Raw genomic sequence first — 20312 nt, forward strand, 5'->3', positions numbered from 1 at the left:
GCTCGGAGGCAGCTTCTCTTGCTATGAGAATCTTCCCCCACCCAGAAAAAAACTCTCATTGAAGCATTTGAGTTACTTGGATTGATAATAATGGAGAACAATGTTGTTTTACCTCCAACTGTCGAAGCATTAATATCAAGAATATGCAGCGAGCAAAGCCAACTTCCACTTTCCCGCTCAACTAAGCAGGCGTTGGCCCAGAAAGACGAAGAATCATCCATGAAGATCCTCGGAAAAATTCAAATGTCGGGGATTAATACTACCTTTGATCGGTTCTTAATGTTTCTGATCAGGAAAGAATCAAACGATTCTCCTAAAAAACGATCAAACCCTTCTCCGGCGAACTCTCCATTGAAAACTTGCCGTCTTATGATGAACTCTCCTGGTTAGCATCTCTTCATCTCTCGCACTGTGGGTTTATTTTCATTTTAATAGTTCTTTTGACGCTTTTTGTTTTTGAGTTTTTGGTTTTATAAATAATTCAGGGGGAGATAGTGTTAGCATTGGTTCTACTTCGGCACCGGTTACTCCTACTCGAAGTTTTTCAGCAAATGCTAGTAGTGGTGGTGGAGCAGAAGGATGGAGCCCTCAGTTGGTAGCTTTAGGGGAGCTGGAATTCCGTAAAGCTTTTCTAATTTTGAGCTATATTGGCCAGTAAGTTTTCGTTCTATTGATATGCCTATCTTTTGCTGCTTTTAGTAATATGTTTTGTTTTTCTTTCTTTTTACCTCAGAAATAGGCTAGAAGAAGTAATCCCTGCTGATAAAATTCGAAGTTATAAGAATTTGGCAATGGATGAGTTTGAGAGAAAGGTCTGGGATTCTCTGGGTAAACATTATGCTGCAATTGATCGTGTTAAGGTAAACATAAGCCTTAGACTCTAGCTATATCGTGTTTCTAAAGTTTGTAATTGTATTCGACCCCTTTATGTTTGGGCCATTACCCTCCCCTGCTTTTGATTACTTTCTCTTTCTCTGTCCTTTTTTTCTTACCATTTTATTCCTTTGTCTTGCAGTCACTCGAGTGGGAATCTGGCAAGACCTATGAGTATCATTGTCATGTAAATGAAAATGGAAGCTATAGGTTCAAGGTAAATTGGGAGTTGCAGTTTCAATGTTTTTGTATTTCCTTGATTTTGTGCATGCATGTATGTTATCTTACCTTCATTTAACAAAAGATTTGAGGTTAAATTTATAAACGCTTGTAGAAACATGTTTTGGATGGTGTGGTGTGGACAGCTTTAAGAGGTTACTGATCAGTTCAATATGATTTCTCTTTTCTATCTCATGCATGTTCAGATTGAATCTTGATCTCATAAAATGCTTGTGATTAGTATTTATCAATAGGCTTAAGTCCCCCTGATCCTTTTTTTTTCAAAGGGATGGGTGCACTCCAGAGTAGCACAATGTGCATTGCTTGTTAATTATTCTTTTGCTCTGATTTTCCCCTCAAATTCATTGTATTTTCCTATGTCCTTATTCCATTGGATGTGGTTTATCAGGGCCCTTATTTTGAAAAGACTAGGAGTCATTTACAAAGGGTTATAGGAGATGATAACGTTCTTTCTGTTAAGTTTGAAAGAGATGGTAAAAGTTCAGTTGACAGTGGTTCTGATGAGTTCAAAAAAGTTGCAAAAGAAGGAATTCTTGTCGGTTTGCGCCGTTACCGATTTTTTGGTGAGTCTTCTGAATTATTGGAATGATAAATCTACCTTTTGTTGTTCTTATTTGCCCTTTCATGTAATTCATAATTGTTATTCCAGCATGCATAGAGTGTCCGAGCTGGCTTGTCTTGATGGCTTTAATATTTCTGCTAGAATTTTGCAATGTACATGATATGACCCTTTTCTGGAGTAGGGAAATCATTTATCCACCAGTTGAATTGTATTTCTTGTTCTTGTCTATTAATGAGAAGTATTTACATCGTCCGTTCCATTGTAGTTGCTTTACTCAACATTGATTTAGGTGTTTTGTTCAACTTGTCTAAGAGAATTAGCACAAAGGAATTGGTTATTTGCTTTGCTACATTCTTACCTGATAGTTTCGCCATTTTGATGTTGGCTAAATTAAAGTTGCAAAAAAGAAAATGTTTGTGAAATGTGTCCGTTGTTTTCCCAATGTCACTCCCAGTTTCTGTCTTCGTGATAACTAATACGACTTATTATGGATTTCAGTCCCCATACAAATATAGGGCTACTGTTGCGCTATGGTGTCGAGTGTTTGGGGTTATATATGTGCATGTATGGAAGAATTGCTTTTATTTTTCCAGTTTGCAGTTTTGGGGGATATCTTTACTGGCACATGCATGTTTGTTACCTTTATCTGTCAAATATCAGTAATTAAGGATCCTCTGCTCTTTTTATGAGAAAACATAGGATGTGATTTTTTTAATACTCTATTTACTAGGATTTTGGCAGTGCATCGAATACTTACTGTGTAAATTTTCAGTGTTTAAGGATGGAGGCAAAGAAGCAAAAAAGAAAGATCGGACTACCTCATCTGTTAAATGCTTGTTTGTTCGATTCGAGTCTCATGCGTCCGTTGACGATGGTAAAGAATATGTTTTATCTGGGAAAACAGTACAAGAAGCCAGAAGCGTGTTTATGCATGTCCATACCCTACCAAGTATGGCGAAGTATATGGCCAGGTCAGTGATGATACAAGTATCCATGTTCAAATTCTTCTCTCTCTCTCTCTCTCTAAAAGTGGCTTATATTCCGTGGGCTGTAGATTTTCACTAATACTCTCAAAGTCCATGAAACTGGAAGTTGATTTAGCCAATGTAAATTTTATGGAGATAGAAGATATACGATGCGAGGTATGTTATATGGATTTGAATTTTCAATGAAAATCTATTATTTTTTACTTTTTTAGCTTTTTCTCCTATATTTTCTAAGTTCAATTTAGTATTTTAGCACAATAAATTTGTAGGGTAAAGATGGAAGTTACGTACTTGATAAAGATGGAAAACATCGTATTCACACTGATGGGACTGGGTATATATCAGAGGATTTGGCTCTGAAATGCCCGAGAAATGTCTTCAAAGAAAGCATTGCTGGTGGTGCCAATGTTGAGATTGGACCAATTGTTGCATTGATGGTATGTTAACCTGTGAAAGCATTGCATTGCTGTTGCATGAATAATTCATCATTGTGCTGTGCAGGACAGAAATCAGTGTCATATATACAAATCACGAAACAGTTTTTGCACTAAAACTCCATTATATCTGTTTTTCAGTTAAACAATGTTCTAAGATTGTAAATTTCTTCTCAATGAACTTTAGGGGGAGGCTCCAGACATGAAATCGACAGAGTTCCACCATAGGGTACCGGTATGTACATGTAACTACTGGTGCTTTCTTTTTTAATTTTAAAAAATTGAATATGATTCCATTCTTTGTTTTCTTTCTAGCCTTTGCTTCTCCAGATCCGGTTCTTTTACAATGGTTATGCTGTCAAGGGAACTGTACTAGTTAATAAAAAGGTAAAATTGTTAGTTTGAGGAATTATGAAAAAAAAACATGAACTTTCCGTTATAATTAGAACCATGCTCCATTTGAAAAGTCTCTTCTTGACATGAGAAGCAATGGTTAGTTATTTGCAGGAGTATATCTTGAAGTAGACAATACTGGTTAATTTATTGCAGAACAGAATGTTTAAAAATTTTAAGGGGAGTAGAGCTGAGGAAAAACATTGGACATATTAGCCTGGTTCAATTGGTTGTAACAGATATCACATTGGATAATCTAGTTTTGTGTTTCCAAACGAATACCGTTTGAAAACAAAATTGGAAACACTTCAAACGAGAACCATACCCTATTTGAAAACCGATGACACTTGAATTAGAATTATAGTCATCTGGAAAGTCCTTTCTTGAAATGAGAAACAATGTTAGTTATTTCTCTGTGCTTTTAAAAAGCTGCATGCATGTAGTAATTTTAACCCAAAATTTTGTAGCTTCCACCCCAAACCATTCAAGTTCGGAATTCCATGATTAAAGTTAGGCCAGATTCGAATTCATCAAATATTTGCACAAGAAATTCGCTGGAAGTAGTTGCAACCAGGTACTTGCCATTGTTCCACTCATAATTTATGTTTAATATATTTGTATATCATCTGTTTTTTTCCTGTTAAATCATTGAGTAATAAGTACCCAATTAAATATGTTGTGTGTTAAAATAGACTAGTGGAGTTGGGAGGTGCATCAACATTATCCAAACTTAAATGTGTCTTCTAAATGGAAAATAAAAGGTAAATAAGGAAAAGTATTTAACCTCTCATTTATGTTAATTATTTATGCATGTTGTCAAAAATATCTGTTCAATGCATAAAATTACATGTACTAGAATACTCTGAGAGCTGCTGAAGCCTTAATGTTGCAATGTCGTTCTGACAGTAAGTCTAGGTCGAAATATTTACCGAACTCCCATATATTTTGGGATAATTTTTAAGTTATTTAGATAGATAATCTTAGAATAATCAATTGAGATTTTTTAGGAAGACTTTTCATCTCTTAGTAGTTTACTAGGATAAGGGGGCTATTTTTCCCAATTATGTTAGTTTTTTTTCTATTTAAACTCAGTTCTTTACCTAATGACAGAGCAGAACAATTTATTAAATATAGTCTCTTAAATCTTTCTTGCCATCTGAGCTTGGTTAAATCTCCAGTAACACAGTGGTTAAAACAACCTTCACTGGAGATAAGAGATTCAACAACCAAACTGAGGTAGAAAGCTCTGCCATCGGAACAACTACCGAGAGTGTAATGACTCAAGGGACAGAAGTGTCTCACCTCTTTTTTCAGCTGACATCTCACAAGCTGAATGGCAAGAATTACCTCGAATGGTCGCAGTCTGTGAAGTTAGCAATTGATGGGCATGGCAAGCTGGGCCATTTAACTGGAGAAGTCAAGCAACCACAGGTGGGTGATCCAAGGATCCATCATGCAGTGCCCCATCAATTGCTAACTTCTCTACGACCATTTGAGGTAATTCTTGCCGATGTCAGCTGAAAAGAGAGGTGAGACATCTAGCAACATTGGTTTCTTCTTTTAAGCTGTCACCACTTTGAGCCTGGTCTTCGGAGCATTTATTGGAAATGTCAATATGTGTGTGTGGTATTTTTTTAAAGGGGAATGCTTCATTGAAGTTTGAACCATAGCTGCAGAATATGAGCCTTGCCAGCTCTTTCTTCTTTAGTAATTGCAAGCATGATTTAAGAACATGTTCTGAAGTGTGCAAAAGAATGGAGCAATGTGTCTGTGTTCGATCCCAAATCAGGAAGGCGTGCCCATTCCCAGTTGTTGGATCACTCCTGTGCTTGTGTGTCCAACCTGATTTGTGGGTATAAATCCCCTACTCTGTTGCTCAAATCAGTCTTCCAGCTGTAATGAAAATTACCCACACTGTTATAAGCCAATCTGCAATTGAAGATATAACATCTCTTTTGTTTCTGGCAATTGTTTTGATGAAATTGGCTTTGATGAGATGATTTACCCCCAAGAAATACATGCCTTAGAGCAGTTGTTCTTCTTTGATGCACTTGTGAGCGATATATTTTTTTACAGCAATCAACCAAAGAGAACTTCTCTTTCAAGGAATTTGATTATGCTTCTTAGCTATGGAGGTGTCCCAGATGATTTTTTTATGGACATATTGAAGAATGCTTTAGAAGGGTCACAGGGTGCTTTCTCCAACAAAAGAGCAGCTCTTAAAGGTAGTTTTCTTAACTTCTTTGTCCCATAACTTCAGCATTTTCAAAATTTGTCCTCTAGTTTTTTGTTTTGAAGGCTATACTAGCTTAATGTGCATATATTAATAACTCAACTGACATTAAGAACTTTTCATACTGGCGGAGTATTTACAGGAGTACTGCAGAACATGTATGAGCCCCTTTTAATGGAAAAATAAAATTCAATGAGGATTTGGTTCATTCTACATGCACACGTCAAGGGCATCCTGCCTTTTAAGTTATGTGGACTTGTATTTGAGAGCGAAGATATTATACATAAGGTTGTTTCGTCCGGTCATTAATAACTTGATTATTTTTTAATAATAGTAGATAGAAACAACAATCGTAAGGAGTCCTATTGGAACCAAGAAATATAGGCCTGGCTGCCATCCACACCAGAATAAATGGAGTTCACCGAATAAATCTGCTAGTGGAGGAAGACCTCCTAGAGATAAGAGACATAGATCTTAAGAGCCAAAAAAGGAACTTTTGTGTATAATCCTGCATAATCTTGAATGTTATCAGTTCTGGCACGTAGACCAAATAATAGAATTAAAGACCATTCTATGGAAATGTTTCAATTGTTCTATTCTTTGTTGGCTTTGACAATCTTCCAGAATTGCTCTACACATCAGCAATAGTTTTGTCTCGTTGATGCTTCTTTGCTTACCTGCTACCTCTCCCTGGTATAATAAGCTTTTGAATCAATCTTCATAACTCTCACACGCAGTTGCTCTTAACCGAGGTGGCATGGAGGAACTTGTGGCAAAAATGATTTTATCGGGGATTCCCCTTGATGAGTCATATTTACAAAATCTGATGTCCATAATGTTGAATGAAGAAAGAAAGGGTCTCCTAGTAGGAAAGCTCCCTATAACTGACTCTTATTATTTAATGGGCACTGTTGATCCATCAGGAGTCTTAGAAAGTGATGAAGTCAGCATTATCTTGTAAGGCCTTTTCTTTAATTCTTGTAATTTTGTTTGTGATGGAGACATAAAAACATAATAACAATTTCACTGCATTCATAAAGATACCATCATGGAATATGTTTTCTTCAATAACAATCGAAATGATTAGTCCCTTAGAGCATCTCTAAATTTGAAGGAAAGAGTTTGTCTGGTTTGATGCAAAATCTCAGATGCTTTTTCTGTAAGTGATTAAATTTGATTCTTTTATGTTTATGTGCATGTCAACAGAGAGTGATAATTTTGCTATTATTGTTGAATATTTTGGGTCCTCCGATGATATGTGTAGGGATAATGGGCAGATTTCTGGGAAAGTGTTGGTGTACAGACAACCTGGTGTACATTTTGGAGATATACATGTGCTGAATGCTAGATATGTGAAAAAGCTGGATGAATACGTAGGACATGCCAAGTATGCTATTTTTTTTCCTTGTAAAGGCCCGCGGTCTCTGGCGGATGAAATTGCTGGGGGTGATTTTGATGGTGATATGTTCTTCGTATCAAAAAATCCACAGGTTGGTTTCCTCTTGAGTTTTTTTCTTTTCTTTTTTTCTGGTTGACAAGTTCATTTACCTCTATCTACTTTTAGTGCTTCAGCCCTTGTTGCTTGAATTGAATGTCTATCGGTTGACTTTTCACATGTTGTTTTGGCCACTGAATTCTAACATGAAGTTCAACTTACCCTTCAAAAAATGAAGAACCTCGTTTTTAACTAGGTTATAGTTTTGATGATTTATAGTTACAGACCCAACTGCAAATTACATACGGTAAATTTTCGTTATTATTTATTGCTATATTTTAAGGTTTTCTGACTGAGACTAGGTTGTACTATCTTCAGTTATTGGATTATTTCAAAGCCAGTGAGCCCTGGGTAGAAAAATGTTCTACCCCTGAAAGGCCTAGTCCACGACCAAGTGACCTTTCAGATGAGGAGTTGGAGAATGAGCTGTTTGATTCGTTCTTGAGAACTAGGTTCCAACCGAGGTAATAATTTTTCTCTCAGATCAAGTTCCAAGAATTATCTCCATCACTTCATAACGAGTACATTATAAAGAGCTCTCAAACTATTTATCGGTTTTGGTTCTTATGTTATGGTGCGTTTCGCTGCTTCTTTTTTCAGTTATGCTATGAGTGCTGCTGCTGATAACTGGTATGCAATAATGGATCGATTTCTTACAGTACAAGATTCATCTGAGAAAGAACTCATGAAGAAAAACCTGGAATGCCTGATTAATTTATACTATGAAGCTTTGGACGCATCTAAGACCGGAAAGAAGGTTAGTTACTTTTGACAAAGGACAGTGATAGCTGATACTCATAGCAGTAGTAAATGTAATTCTTTAAGTCGATAACCCCATTCGCATCATTCAACGGTGAGCAATGATATATCTGTATTTACTTCTATATGTTTCTTGGACTTGAAAGACTGTTATTCACTTTCAAGTGCTTGCTGCTATCTTAGAGAATTGTATAATGTTCCCCTTGATTTCCGAATAGGTTGAAGTTCAGCAAGAGTTGAGAGTAGTTGTATTTCCTCATTATATGGAACGGGATAACTCGTTCAAGTCGACTTCCATATTGGGGAAGATTTATGACTATGTCAAGTCTTATCAAGAAGAAGTGTCAAAGAAAGGTATATAAAGCGTTTCCGAGTTTTATGTTCCGTGCTATCATGGAATAAGTGAAAGTGAATGGTGTGTTAATCTTAATCCTTTTCAGAAGTTCGAAAGCTCCCTTGCTTCGAAGTTGGAGTCCTCGAGGAGTGCCGTGAAAAATGGACTGCACTTTACGAGGAATACAGGAAAGACATGCAGAATGCTCTAAACTTCCCGGACAAAGACCAAAAAAACGCAGCTGCTAATGCAGTTTATGACAAGTACAAAAAGGTGATTAATGGCTAAATGCTTAAAATTTCACTTCATCAAACAGCATACGATAAACGGTGTCATCAACTTGGAAACACCAAGTACCATAATTAAACCGAATAATTCTGACTGAATATAGACTGTTGATGGCTTAGGAATTATATGGAGCTTTGGAGCTTGCGGAGAGACAAAGGCCAGTGGACGAAATTTGCAATGAGGCCATTGCCATTTATAACATTTGCCATGATTATGCCATGAAAATAGATGATGTAGGCAAATGTGGGTTTGCATGGAAAGTTGCTGGCTCCGCCCTCTTAAATCTGAATGCCTCGCAGCGAGACGAAAACACGCTGTTGTGTGTACCTTCTGTTTTGAGAGAACTCTTTTCTTGAACTAGTAATGTTGTATGTAACAAATAGCATGTTTGTTTGTACAATGATCAACTTGAAAGTAAACTTATTGAGAGGTGTATATGTATCTATATGTTGTGGTCAATGAATTGAGCTTGAATGAACAAGATTGTGTTCTTATTTTTAAAGGTTTTCATATTTAATCTATGTTCGATTAAATATATAATATCATGTTCATGTTTGTTTGTTTATTTTTTAAAGATGCTCATGTTCAATTCATTTATCGTTTACAAACATGTTCATTTAACGTTATAATGTTTTGCAATCAACACTCTTTTATCCTTTTATTTGCTATATAAAGAAAAAGGATGAAATTATGTCACTAGTCCTTAAGGTCTTTAGGCTTTACAGTTTGAACTCTAAAATTCACATTGTATTCAGTTTAGTCCTTACCTTTACCCGTATCTAAAATATAAAAAATAAACGCAAAAAGAGAATAAACAAGTTTATAAATGAGTCGATAAATGAGTTTATAAACATGCAAATAAACTTGTTTGTTCATGAAAATAAATGAACCGATCACATCTCTATTCGTGTTCGTTCGTTTATTAAATGAACATAAGAAATTTATTCATACTTGTTTATTCGATTTAACAAACATTATACGAATTGTTGGCAAACATTTCATTAAACACTATTCATTTACACTACTACATGTACGCATTGCCTCAAACCCCCATTTCACTGCTCTTCTTGTACCATCTCTTTTGACAATCATCATAACTAATATTTTTTGAAAAACGGGTATCCCAGAGAAGAATGATGAGTTAGAGAAAACTGGGTTTTTGAGCAAATGTAATATAGGCATAAGTTTACGATATGCTGATTGGATTTTCTGATGTTGAGATAGTATCCAAAAGGTAGATGATGTCGACATAAGAGAGCTCGATGTTCAATGGTACAGGAGACATATGGCACTTGTCAGCCAAGAGCCAGTGTTGTATTCAGGCAGCATTCGGGACAATATCGTGTTTGGAAAGCTTGATGCATCGGAGAATTAAGTTATGGATGCTTCTAGAGCTGTAAATGCTCTCGAATTTATCTCGTAAGTCAGTTTACTTTTTCATTTAGCCATTGCATTAATGTTTTCACAACCTTGAAAATGTGATGATAATTTGTGTAGGGCACTGAGGGAAGGATTTGAAACAGAATGTGGATAGAGAGGAGTTCAGTTGTCAGGAGGCCAGAAATAGAGAATAGCCATTTCCATTTACCAGAGCTATAGTTCGAAACCCGAAAATCCTTTTACTAGACGACGCAACTAGCGCTCTTGATGCTCAATCCGAAATATTTCAAGCACTGGATCGAATAATGGTAGAAAGGACCACAATTGTGTTAGCTCATCGGCTAAACACAATTAAAAATGTCGACTTGATCGCTTTCATCGCCGATGGGAAAGTGGTGGAGCAAGGTACCTATGCCCTGCTCATGAACCAAAAAGGACCATTCTCCAAACCTGCTATCCTTCAAACCTAATACTATTTTTTAAACTCATCATGTCTCTCCTTGTTAGAACAACAAATGTAACGAAAGAAATAAATGAACAGTCTTAACTAGTGAATTTATCAAAATTTGGTTCTTTAATTGAGATACATCTTTCTGCATAAAACCGATAAATGTCTCGAGAAAGAACATCATCTTCGGCCCATTCAATCTAGAGAAAGCCTTACAAATGGTGATAAAACTTCAGTAACGAGTATTAAAAGATGACTATATAGATACTAAGCTCAATGCATCGGAAATGGAATAATCATTGATGCATATCAGTTGGCTTGTCATTGATTGGAGAATCAATACCATGGCTGCTTCCAGTTAGGTGGTGAAGAAGCACACCTGCTGCGACACTGACATTCAAGCTCTCGACTGCCAGAAAGGACCGGAACTCCTCGCCGGCTGCTATGCCTGTAGTTTCCGTATCATCAACCTCTCCGGCTGCTATGTCTGTAGGAATATTTCCCGGGATCCTAACTAACTGAGTGCATGATCTCTCCACTAAAGGCCTTAAGCCAGTCCCTTCACTGCCTAAAACAAGAATGGTCGGCACACCTGGCAAAACCTCATTCAAGGGAACAGCTTTCGAAGAAACAGAACCCCCGAGAACCCGCCAACCGTTGTCGGCCGAGGAAATTAAGAATTGCATCATATTCTTGCAATATCTAAGCTCCATTAATTCGAGTGAGCCGGCACTTGCCTTGCTTACGACACCACTTAACGGGGCCGAATTTTTAGCACATAGCACAACCCCTGAGGCTCCAAAGAAATAAGCTGACCTAATTATTGCACCCAAATTCTGAGGATCGGTAACCTCATCTAGAGCTACCCAAAGAGAACCTTTCTCTTCATCAGATAAAAGGTCTAATTCCTTTATCTTCACCATCTCAAGGGGAGAAGCATCAAGCACCAAACCTTGATGGGGGCGATTATCAACAACCATATTCAGATCATGCTTTGAAAAATCCTTTACATTTAAGCCAAGTTTTTGGGCCATCTCAAACACTTTCTTGAATCCTTTCTTATCCTTCTTTTTCCGATTATTACTACTCAAATCTAATCCTTCTTGGACATACAAAGCGTAGAATTCCCTTCTTCCAGCAGACAATGCAGCCAAAACAGGACCTACACCATAAACCCCTTCACCAACCATCTTAGGTAAAGTTGATTCAGTAGCCTCTTTCCATGTTTTTCTGCCCCAATTTTCCTGCTTATTCCATCTTCGAAACTCCGGTTTCTCAGACCCAAATTTAGTGTCTACCATTCCTCTAAACCTTCCCTTAATCTTATCCCATCTTGGATCATTGACAACCTCATCTTCTTCTGTCATCGCTTCTTTTTCTTCATCAGTTTCATCCTTTCTACCTCGCCTGCCATCAGGTCCATTACGATGATCCCTTATCATATCTACTTTTCTATATCTACTCTCTTTAGTATCCATTGAGAGAGCACCTTTCTTTCTCAAAAAAGATTCATCCGCTTCCTCCAAAGACGAGCTGTGATTCTCTTTCAATCTATCCAATGATTCCTCCCAAGAAGAACGACTACCCGTCTTCGCAACCGACACTTTATGTGATTTTTTCACTCCATTCACTCTCCCAGAATCTAACCAAGGTAATGATTTTCCTGCTCCAGTAAAAACCCTATCTTCACCAACTCTTTCCGAATTCAAACTCGATAAACCTCTAGCTCTTACCAAAGCACAACATTCCACAGCAGTTCTAATCCTAAACCCACTTTTTTCCACACTGCTAGCTCTATGAGTGCTATACATCAATGGAGGGTTTAAGCAGGGTTTTGGACAACAACTGGGTAAAGTTTGGGAAGAAAATCTGATAGCTATAGGAAAAGCTTGGATCCTTGTCAAGTTGCAGTACATTGTGTGCGATTATAGATAGAACCAGAACTCAGTTTACATAAAAAGAGATGAAACTGGAAATTGAAAGAGCAGTTCAATGGAAGAACAGTCTACCTGGGTTTAAAGCAGAGGCTTTTAACAAGTAAAATAAAGCTATAACCTTATCCACTCTCCTTCAATGGTTACACAAGCTCTGGTTCACTCTCTCTCACTCTCAGAGCAAACGATGTTTTTAGGTTTATTAAGACTGCTGAATCGTAAAACGACACTGCCGTTGCGGTACCTCAAACGTTTTGAAGTGTTTTTGGGCTTACGGGTACCACAGTAATATTTTAGAAAAATTATTAAGATTTAGATGTTAATATTAATCAAAATATTTAATTTTTTTAATTCAAGAGTTTAATTTTTTATTTGAGGATTCAATTGAGTGTAAAAAAAATTTATAAATTTTATTAATTCTTTTTAAAATTGGGGGGTTTCATGTACTTTTGAGTCTTTATTTTATTACTTGTTTATTTGTTTAATAAATTGAAATTCATATGATAATATATTAGTTTGAATATATATTACCAATTAAACTTTAATTTATAAATAAACTTTTAAATATTAAAGGTTTAAGGGATACTTTTATCTTTTTAATAATAGTATTAAATTATGGTTTCAGGGCTACTTTTATTATGTAGTTGATTAAATTTTTCATTTTTGCTCCTATAATATTTTCGTATCAATATAACTCTTGAAGCTGTTTAGAGGTATCATCCTAGTTTTCGATGCCAGTTTTGACTAACAGAACCGTTAGTTTTTTGTGTATGTGGATGTCAACAATTTACACTTCAACCAATATTGCAGATATAACTTAATGATAAGGTGATATTTATTAAAAATAAATAATAAAATATTTAAAATATTTACTAAACACAACGATTAGAAAAAATCCCCAAAATTTTAACTTAATCCTCTAATCTCACTGAAATAAAAATAAATTTTTGAGATTTTTTTAAATTGTTGCATCTAATATATATTAAATCTCTTAATTCACATACATAAAAGACTCACGTTACGTTTTATTAGTCAAAACGGTCAACAGAATTCGTGGGCTAAGATGATGCCCTTAAACAAATTCTCAAGGCTAAGTTGATATGAAAATATATAAGGGAGACATAATAAATTAGGACTGCTACTGGAGCAAAAGTAGCCCTTAAGCCTTAAATTATTAATATTATTTTTCAATTTTTATTATATTAATTTAACATCTTACTTATTCTAATTATATAACGTGGTCTTTTAACCAACGAAATATTGTTTATCATTATAATATCAATATGATTATTAATGGTACTAATGTGACAACAATGAAAAAACAACATCTTTAGTGTTCATTACTAATTTATAATAATAATGATAATTGTTGAAGGTTGAATGGTGAAATATAATGACGAATATGATAATAATGAAAATGAATTAGAAAAGAGATTTAATTGATGCAATATTTGAATGTTGAAGGATAATTTCTAGAATTAATATCAAATTATAATACTAGATTCATTGATTAATTAATTTGAATTTATATTACATAGACTTATTATGGAATTCAATTTCCTATATTCATAACGTCAAGCCGTAAAGTTCGAATTTCCAACTTCATTTAAGAGACTTAACACCTCATCCTATTAACCTAAATGATAATTAATAATGAGTAATTTTTTTGACTTAGTGTTTATATGTCTCCACCTTCTCATTTCTTTACTATGATTATGAATTTATGATAAAATTTTAAGATAAGGATGATCTTGACAAAACAGTTTAGGAATTAATTAAATTCTTTTATTTAACCAAATAAATATAAATGTGTCAATGGAAGAAGCAGAGGCAAATTCCATGGGAACCCAAAGCATAAAAATAAAAGTGCATTTAATTAGGAAGACAAGTGGACTACATGCCCTGCTCGGCGAGATAATCACCCAACCTCTCGACGGCCATGTTGCATTGTCCCGGAGTCACCGGCTCTTCGTATATGCCAAGCACAAGAGCTTGTCCTGTTTTCTTAATTGTTATCCCTCCTGGTCCCTTCACACATCCAAATATACACAATTGCAACCATGTTCATGATTTGGACTAAATGTAACGTTAATAACAATATGGGGGCTAAATGTAACATTAATAATGTTGATAAAAAACAATTGCGTTAGTTTTGACAGTTCATTTGTTTTGATTTGGACAGAAAATTGTTGTCAGTGGTATAATTAGATTGAAGAAAATGAATACTATCAAAAAAAGGTCAAAAAGAGTTTTTTTTCCTTCAACTTGTATGTTGATTTATATATTGATTATTGATGTTGATGTTAGGTTTAGGATGATGATGTCTATCTATAGGTTGGTTGATAGAATTAAATAAATATGATTGTCAGATAATAGATTTATTCTGTCGGATTAAAAAAATTTATTAGTAATCTTGTCAAGAAACTATCTCTATTCGAAGGATACGGAGTTTAGGATATTTTAGGAATTTTAGAGGTTTGGTTAAGTTATGAGATCCGGTGAAGTTGCAATAAATGTGTTAGTTCGTTTTAAAGCATATCACCTTTTTACCACGAATGACAGCACCGGGCTCACCCTGGATCACCATATACTTTGAGCCACCAAGGTGTAATCCCGTAGGAGCAAGGTGGCCTGGTTCATCCAAATCTTTCATTATGTCCGACACCTCATTAGCCTTCAACTGCAAAAAACATAGCAAAGGAATCGATAAAGAAAATTCAGATCAAATATGGGGAAAACAACAGTACCTCAGGGAAGTTAGAACTCTTAGCCCAGACACTGCCATCATGGCCAACGATGGCGGCGGCAGAAAGGTGTTGGCCTTGTTGCCCCTCGATTTCACACATCAAGTGCTGATCTACGTAGCTTTGCCACGACATTTTTTTTATTTTTCGTATTTGTTGCCGGTTTACCAAGAAATGATGGGGGAGATTTGGAGCTTGATAAAGGCGAAAAGGGGAAGATAAATAAGGAAAGCGATGAATAAGGCAAGGGAAGTGATTTATCTTAAGCCGTATGTTTTGCAACTTTTCATTGCTGCCATGCACGTCCTCCTTTATTTTAGTAACCCTCCTTTGCATGCTTATTTTCAGTATAATTCGGGTTTTGATCCCTCTAGTACAGTGCTGAAATTTAAGATTTAATCCATATACTTTCATGTTCATGGTTGCCACTCCATATAATCTGTAAGATTCAATTTCTCTTCTTGGGAGTACAATATATGTTCTTTTAACTCTTCTGTCAAGTATTTAATATTTCTAAATCACAAACTCGAGACATTAATTAATTAAGTTGGAATAAGCACGTGCCAATTGATCCAACAATTTGGTATATATCAAGTGTATGATAGGTCGGGATGAAGATGATGAAGCGCCAGATATGCCACGTCAACAGTCTCATATGATACGTGGAGTTGGAAAAAGGAATGAAAGAAGACGAAATTTCTGCCACCTCAAGTCCAGCTCAGCATATCCTCCCAACTGTCATGGTCCCACATTTAGTACTCAAATATATATTTTATATTATCTTTGATATTATTTTTATTTTTTTAACATGACAATATTATCTTTGATTTTAGAATGTAAAGATTGTGACTATTTTAGATATTTACTTGTTATGTAACATTAAATTACAATTATATTAACTAATTAGTATAATAATTTTTGTAATTAGATTTCTCAATAATTTGCCCATTAAAACCAACCATTAAGAATATTGTATTATTCTCTTATATTAATATGTATTTGCCCATTAAATTTTCTTAAACTTTGTATTGTATTTTTAAGATTAAATTTGATTTTTTTTAGTTAATGATTATTTGATTATCTAGTTAATATATATTGATTTTAATCTTTTAATTATTGTTCTTGTATTAATACATATTTACGATCACTCCAGATAGATAGCATTTAAATTATTATACAATTAGTTGTTAATATATTGCTATCTTTATATTTATTTTTATGTCAGTATTAATGGTGATTATAGTAATATGAGTTCATATTTTTCAAAAATATTGTTTAACTAATTTTGTTTATAATCATATTTTCTACATTTAGTGATTTTTTATAAAATAATATCTTAATCCATCATAATTTACAAGTTAAAAATTTAAAAAAAGTATTAAACATTAAAAATAATTTAAAGATTAATTTAACATTAAAAAATCGATAATTACCTAATTAAGCTTCTTTCCTTTTGTGTATTGCCATATTAAGCTTTTTTAGGCTGTAGCTTATTTTTCTGTAGATTTCATAGCCAATAACAGCTAATATAAACACCAAGAAACACTGGGAATTCTTTACTAACAATGGATTCACTGCCTCCATTGGAACCAGCTTCAAGAATTCAATAGTTTTTCAAGTCAACCACCTTCATTTCGAGTTCCCATCGAGAAAAACCAGATTAATACGATGGATCCATGCCCATTCGTTCATTTGATCGTCGAATCATTAGCTTTGAAACTCCCGCATCAGATAAAACATCCCGGCGCCGGCGTTTATCCGACGAAGGCACCGTGTTTCTGCAAGGTGAGAATCGGGAGCTTTCAGTCTCAAACTGCTTTGTTGCCTCTCAGCAAAGGCGCCGGTGATTCTACACTCGAATCATCCACCTCCCCCACAGGTTTTCACCTCGACGCGCTGACACTATGCTGTATCTCCGGCCAGCCCGTGACGCTGTGCGTGGAAGTCTACACTGGACGCATGGGTCGAACCTGCGGTGTCAGCAGTGGGAAGCTGGTGGGTTCGGTTCAGTTTAGTATCGACTTGGGGGTGTCGCAAGCCAGACCGGCGGTGTTCCAAGATGGGTGGATGAAACTCGGCCACCGTCCGGAAAAACCCACCGCTAAGCTTCACTTAACGGTCAGAGCCGAACCCGATCCCCGGTTCGTTTTCCAGTTTGGTGGAGAACCAGAATGTAGCCCAGTCGAGTTTCAAATCCAAGGCAACATAAGACAATCGGTTTTCAGTTGCAAGTTTAGCGCCGACCGTTCAAGATCCCGGTAAGTGACTAAGTTCCTCCGTTTCCTTTTGCAATATCAGCGTGATGCATTTTAGTGACTTCTCATGGAAATTTAGATAAAATTGTTATTTTAGTCCTTCCACTATGCAAATTTAGAATCTAGTCCATGTACTTTAATTGGCATAATTTGATATTTTCCTTTCATAATATAATTTGTCAGTCTAATTAGTTAACACCGAAAATTATTTCGATAAAATTGTTGATTTCAGTTTTTCTCTTAAAAACATCCATTCTAACTCATCATGCTAATATATATTTTTGTGTCAGAATGAGTGTTTTTTAGAGAAATATTTGATGTGAAACTATAAAGATTAAATCCTGAAGTTAAATATAGTAGAGGGATTACAATCAAAATTTGTCCATTTCATACTAATGGTTATTGATGAAATTAGTTAATCTCTTGTAGCCATTGACCGAAACAATCACGGATTCTCTTCCATGTGCTCAAAATCATAGTGGAGGGGACAAAACCATAAATTGACCCCTTTTTAACCATTCATTTTTATAATGTATTAATATATAGTTTTGTTCGATTAATTGATCGGATATAAGCGGTTAAACCAAAAATATATATATTATTACTTTTGTTTATCTAATTGTCAATGGTGAAATCAGATCTCTCCCACTAGATTTTTCCAACAAGAACATAGGATGTATGAGAACATTATCCGGATAAAAGGAAAAGCAAGGCGGGGAAAGGAAAGAATGGATGGTAATGATATACGATCTATCAGATTCTCCTGTTGCGGCTGCCTCAGTGATCACTCCATTCGTACCCTCCCCTGGGACCGATCGAGTTTCGAGGTCGAATCCCGGCTCATGGCTAATACTCCGCCCTCATGGCTTCTCCGTCAGTAGTTAGAAACCATGGGATCATCTCGAGGCATGGCGAGAAAGGGGTCTCATTGACAGCTTAGGCTATATATTCGAGCTCGTCACCGAGGATGGACCAAGCAATGACATCCCTATTGCCGAAGCCACAATAAGTGTGAAAATGGGTGTCTTGTTTTGTATAGATAGGAAAGTTTCGAAACCAAATTCTTCGACGCTGAGGACGTTAATGCCACCAGTTAATAGATTTGTTATGGGTTCGACGGTCGAAGGTGAAGGCAAAGTTAGTAAGCCTATGGTACAAGTTGGGATACAACATGTTACGTGCATGGCCGATGTCGTATTGTTTATTGCCCTCTCGGCCGCCATCGATCTTAGCATGGACGCTTGTCTGTTTTTCTCGAGAAAACTAAGGAGCTTTGCCACGATGAACAAGATTCATCTTCTCAATCAAAATAAAGCCTGCAAAATTTCAATGATAATTTCACCTTTTTACTGCAGTGACAATCAGTGATAATTTTCAATGTTAAACTTTGCTTGTAAACATCACAAAATGCACTACTTTTTTCATTTCATAGAAACCTATATTTATCCTTTTACAAATGAATTGCTAGAAAATCTAGTTGGTTACGCCAGCTCACCTATGCTGTTACACCATTTTAACAAACCAACTGATATTTGTTTTTATTAGCTAACAGAGCAGAAAGTCGACGATTTTCTAATTCATTTAAATATTACCATTCAAATCAATTTTTGATTAATTGATTTTTATTGTTTAACCCTACTCAAAAGCAGCTTGTGTTTTAATATTTGAACTTTGCATGCACGTGTAAAACAGTGTTATTTTGCTCCTGCGGCTAATTTGATTGATAAAGACTATAAATATATATATGTATATATACATACTAGAATCATTTCGGTTTCCTATCACATTATATTAATTATTTAGATCATTTGAAGTTATAATTAATTTAAATTGAAACCATATTTTTAAACTTTAATGATCAAATCAATATAAAATTAAATTTGAACTGAACAATCAAACTTTTAAATTCGAGTTAGAATTAATAATTCTAAAATTACATATAAATGCTCGAAAAAACTAGATGTTGGGCTGAAAGCTGATCATGAGAGACGATGTTATTAACAATAACATGGGTATTGGCCCAAAATGTCTAGTCCACAATTTAATTTCCAAAGCATATATTTACGTGAAAAATCTTTAAAAAGAAAGTAAAACACTGACAGGGGAATAAAATTTCATTATAATCGATAATAAATTACAAGAGTATTATATGAGAGTGCCTCGAGAGTATATAAACTCCTAAAATCCTAGATACATATATATAGTTGTATGAATATAATAAACCTAGTTGAATTGATCCAATAACCTCCACATCAACCATTGATTCCTTTTTCCTTTTTTCTATTTACATTTTCACCAACTGAATCACAACATAAACTTTTTTTAGTTAGCATCCGTTCAAAATCTTTATTAATAATTGATAAATGCGTACGAACCCTGCAAACTCAACTGTTCGAACCCCTGACTTTAAGAAAAAACAATATTCCCTCTAACCATTGAAGTCTCCAACATAAACTTTTTAATTAAAGCAAATGAAATTGGAATCAGAAATTGTGAGAGGATCAGCACGGCACTTGACATATGATAATGAAAAGGATAAAAGGGTTACATTTGTGTTTTAGACAATTGGTTCCACAAAAGGCAATCATTCCCTTCAGTCTTTCAGCTTTAAAATAAAGAGCTTCTCTATACCTACTTTGTTGCCTTCAAAATCTTTAGAAAGAAGGCAACTTTAAAAGATTCATAGGCAAGCGCAAGCAAGGAATTATATACTTCACATGCTTTGCTTTAGTGCTTAAGCAATACGTGGAGCCGCCCATTATATTGCCTTCCTCAAAGATATTTCTTATAAACAAATCTTATCGCAAACTAGGGACCAAATTAAGATTCGATTAATAATACTCCCATAATTTATAAATTAAAAACCAATTTAGAATATATTTGTAATTTTAAATTTAAATATTTTAAAAGTTTTAAATATTCGATTCATTATGATTCCAGTAAAGATAATTCCA

At 35.1% G+C, this 20312-nt stretch overlaps 3 protein-coding genes and 1 pseudogene across 3 annotated transcripts; 2 read left to right on the forward strand and 2 right to left on the reverse strand.

Annotated features, from left to right (window-relative positions):
* Nucleotides 1-51: 51 nt before the first annotated feature.
* On the forward strand, nucleotides 52-9032 carry LOC120149887 (probable RNA-dependent RNA polymerase 5). The gene is made up of 19 exons (XM_039162590.1): nucleotides 52-385; nucleotides 486-654; nucleotides 734-860; nucleotides 1016-1090; nucleotides 1502-1676; nucleotides 2448-2646; nucleotides 2730-2817; nucleotides 2931-3098; nucleotides 3283-3330; nucleotides 3411-3482; nucleotides 3956-4062; nucleotides 5565-5713; nucleotides 6459-6678; nucleotides 6986-7211; nucleotides 7535-7680; nucleotides 7817-7973; nucleotides 8194-8329; nucleotides 8416-8582; nucleotides 8717-9032. Exons 1-19 carry the CDS (start codon nucleotides 91-93, stop codon nucleotides 8951-8953), a joined length of 2961 nt encoding a protein of 986 aa, XP_039018521.1. The 5' UTR covers nucleotides 52-90; the 3' UTR covers nucleotides 8954-9032.
* A 1596-nt stretch (nucleotides 9033-10628) lies between these two features.
* LOC120150113 (uncharacterized tRNA/rRNA methyltransferase slr0955-like) lies at nucleotides 10629-12557 on the reverse strand. The gene is made up of 2 exons (XM_039162834.1): nucleotides 11943-12557; nucleotides 10629-11906 (listed from the first exon to the last, which is right to left on the reverse strand). Exons 1-2 carry the CDS (start codon nucleotides 12339-12341, stop codon nucleotides 10722-10724), a joined length of 1584 nt encoding a protein of 527 aa, XP_039018765.1. The 5' UTR covers nucleotides 12342-12557; the 3' UTR covers nucleotides 10629-10721.
* A 1565-nt stretch (nucleotides 12558-14122) lies between these two features.
* On the reverse strand, nucleotides 14123-15280 carry LOC120149891 (profilin-2-like). The gene is made up of 3 exons (XM_039162593.1): nucleotides 15107-15280; nucleotides 14902-15039; nucleotides 14123-14387 (listed from the first exon to the last, which is right to left on the reverse strand). Exons 1-3 carry the CDS (start codon nucleotides 15236-15238, stop codon nucleotides 14253-14255), a joined length of 405 nt encoding a protein of 134 aa, XP_039018524.1. The 5' UTR covers nucleotides 15239-15280; the 3' UTR covers nucleotides 14123-14252.
* Nucleotides 15281-16749: 1469 nt separating this feature from the next.
* Nucleotides 16750-18710, forward strand: LOC120149899 (annotated as a pseudogene).
* The last annotated feature ends 1602 nt before the right edge of the window (nucleotides 18711-20312 follow it).

The sequence above is a fragment of the Hibiscus syriacus genome, unplaced genomic scaffold (assembly GCF_006381635.1).
Source record: "Hibiscus syriacus cultivar Baekdansim isolate YM2019G1 unplaced genomic scaffold, ASM638163v2 tig00111013_pilon, whole genome shotgun sequence".
NCBI classification, from domain to species: domain Eukaryota; kingdom Viridiplantae; phylum Streptophyta; class Magnoliopsida; order Malvales; family Malvaceae; genus Hibiscus; species Hibiscus syriacus.

Bases quoted from the DNA above. Each gene is read 5' to 3' on its own strand.
- LOC120149887 (XM_039162590.1), top strand. From the start codon at position 91: ATGGAGAACAATGTTGTTTTACCTCCAACTGTCGAAGCATTAATATCA. The intron at 7,681-7,816 runs GTAATAATTTTT...TTCTTTTTTCAG, and splicing joins AGAACTAGGTTCCAACCGAG to TTATGCTATGAGTGCTGCTG. The intron at 7,974-8,193 runs GTTAGTTACTTT...ATTTCCGAATAG, and splicing joins CATCTAAGACCGGAAAGAAG to GTTGAAGTTCAGCAAGAGTT.
- LOC120150113 (XM_039162834.1), bottom strand. From the start codon at position 12,341: ATGTACTGCAACTTGACAAGGATCCAAGCTTTTCCTATAGCTATCAGA. The intron at 11,907-11,942 runs GCGGATGAATCT...AAAGGTGCTCTC, and splicing joins ACAGCTCGTCTTTGGAGGAA to TCAATGGATACTAAAGAGAG.
- LOC120149891 (XM_039162593.1), bottom strand. From the start codon at position 15,238: ATGTCGTGGCAAAGCTACGTAGATCAGCACTTGATGTGTGAAATCGAG. The intron at 15,040-15,106 runs GTACTGTTGTTT...TGTTTTTTGCAG, and splicing joins AGAGTTCTAACTTCCCTGAG to TTGAAGGCTAATGAGGTGTC. The intron at 14,388-14,901 runs GTGATATGCTTT...GGATGTGTGAAG, and splicing joins CTGTCATTCGTGGTAAAAAG to GGACCAGGAGGGATAACAAT.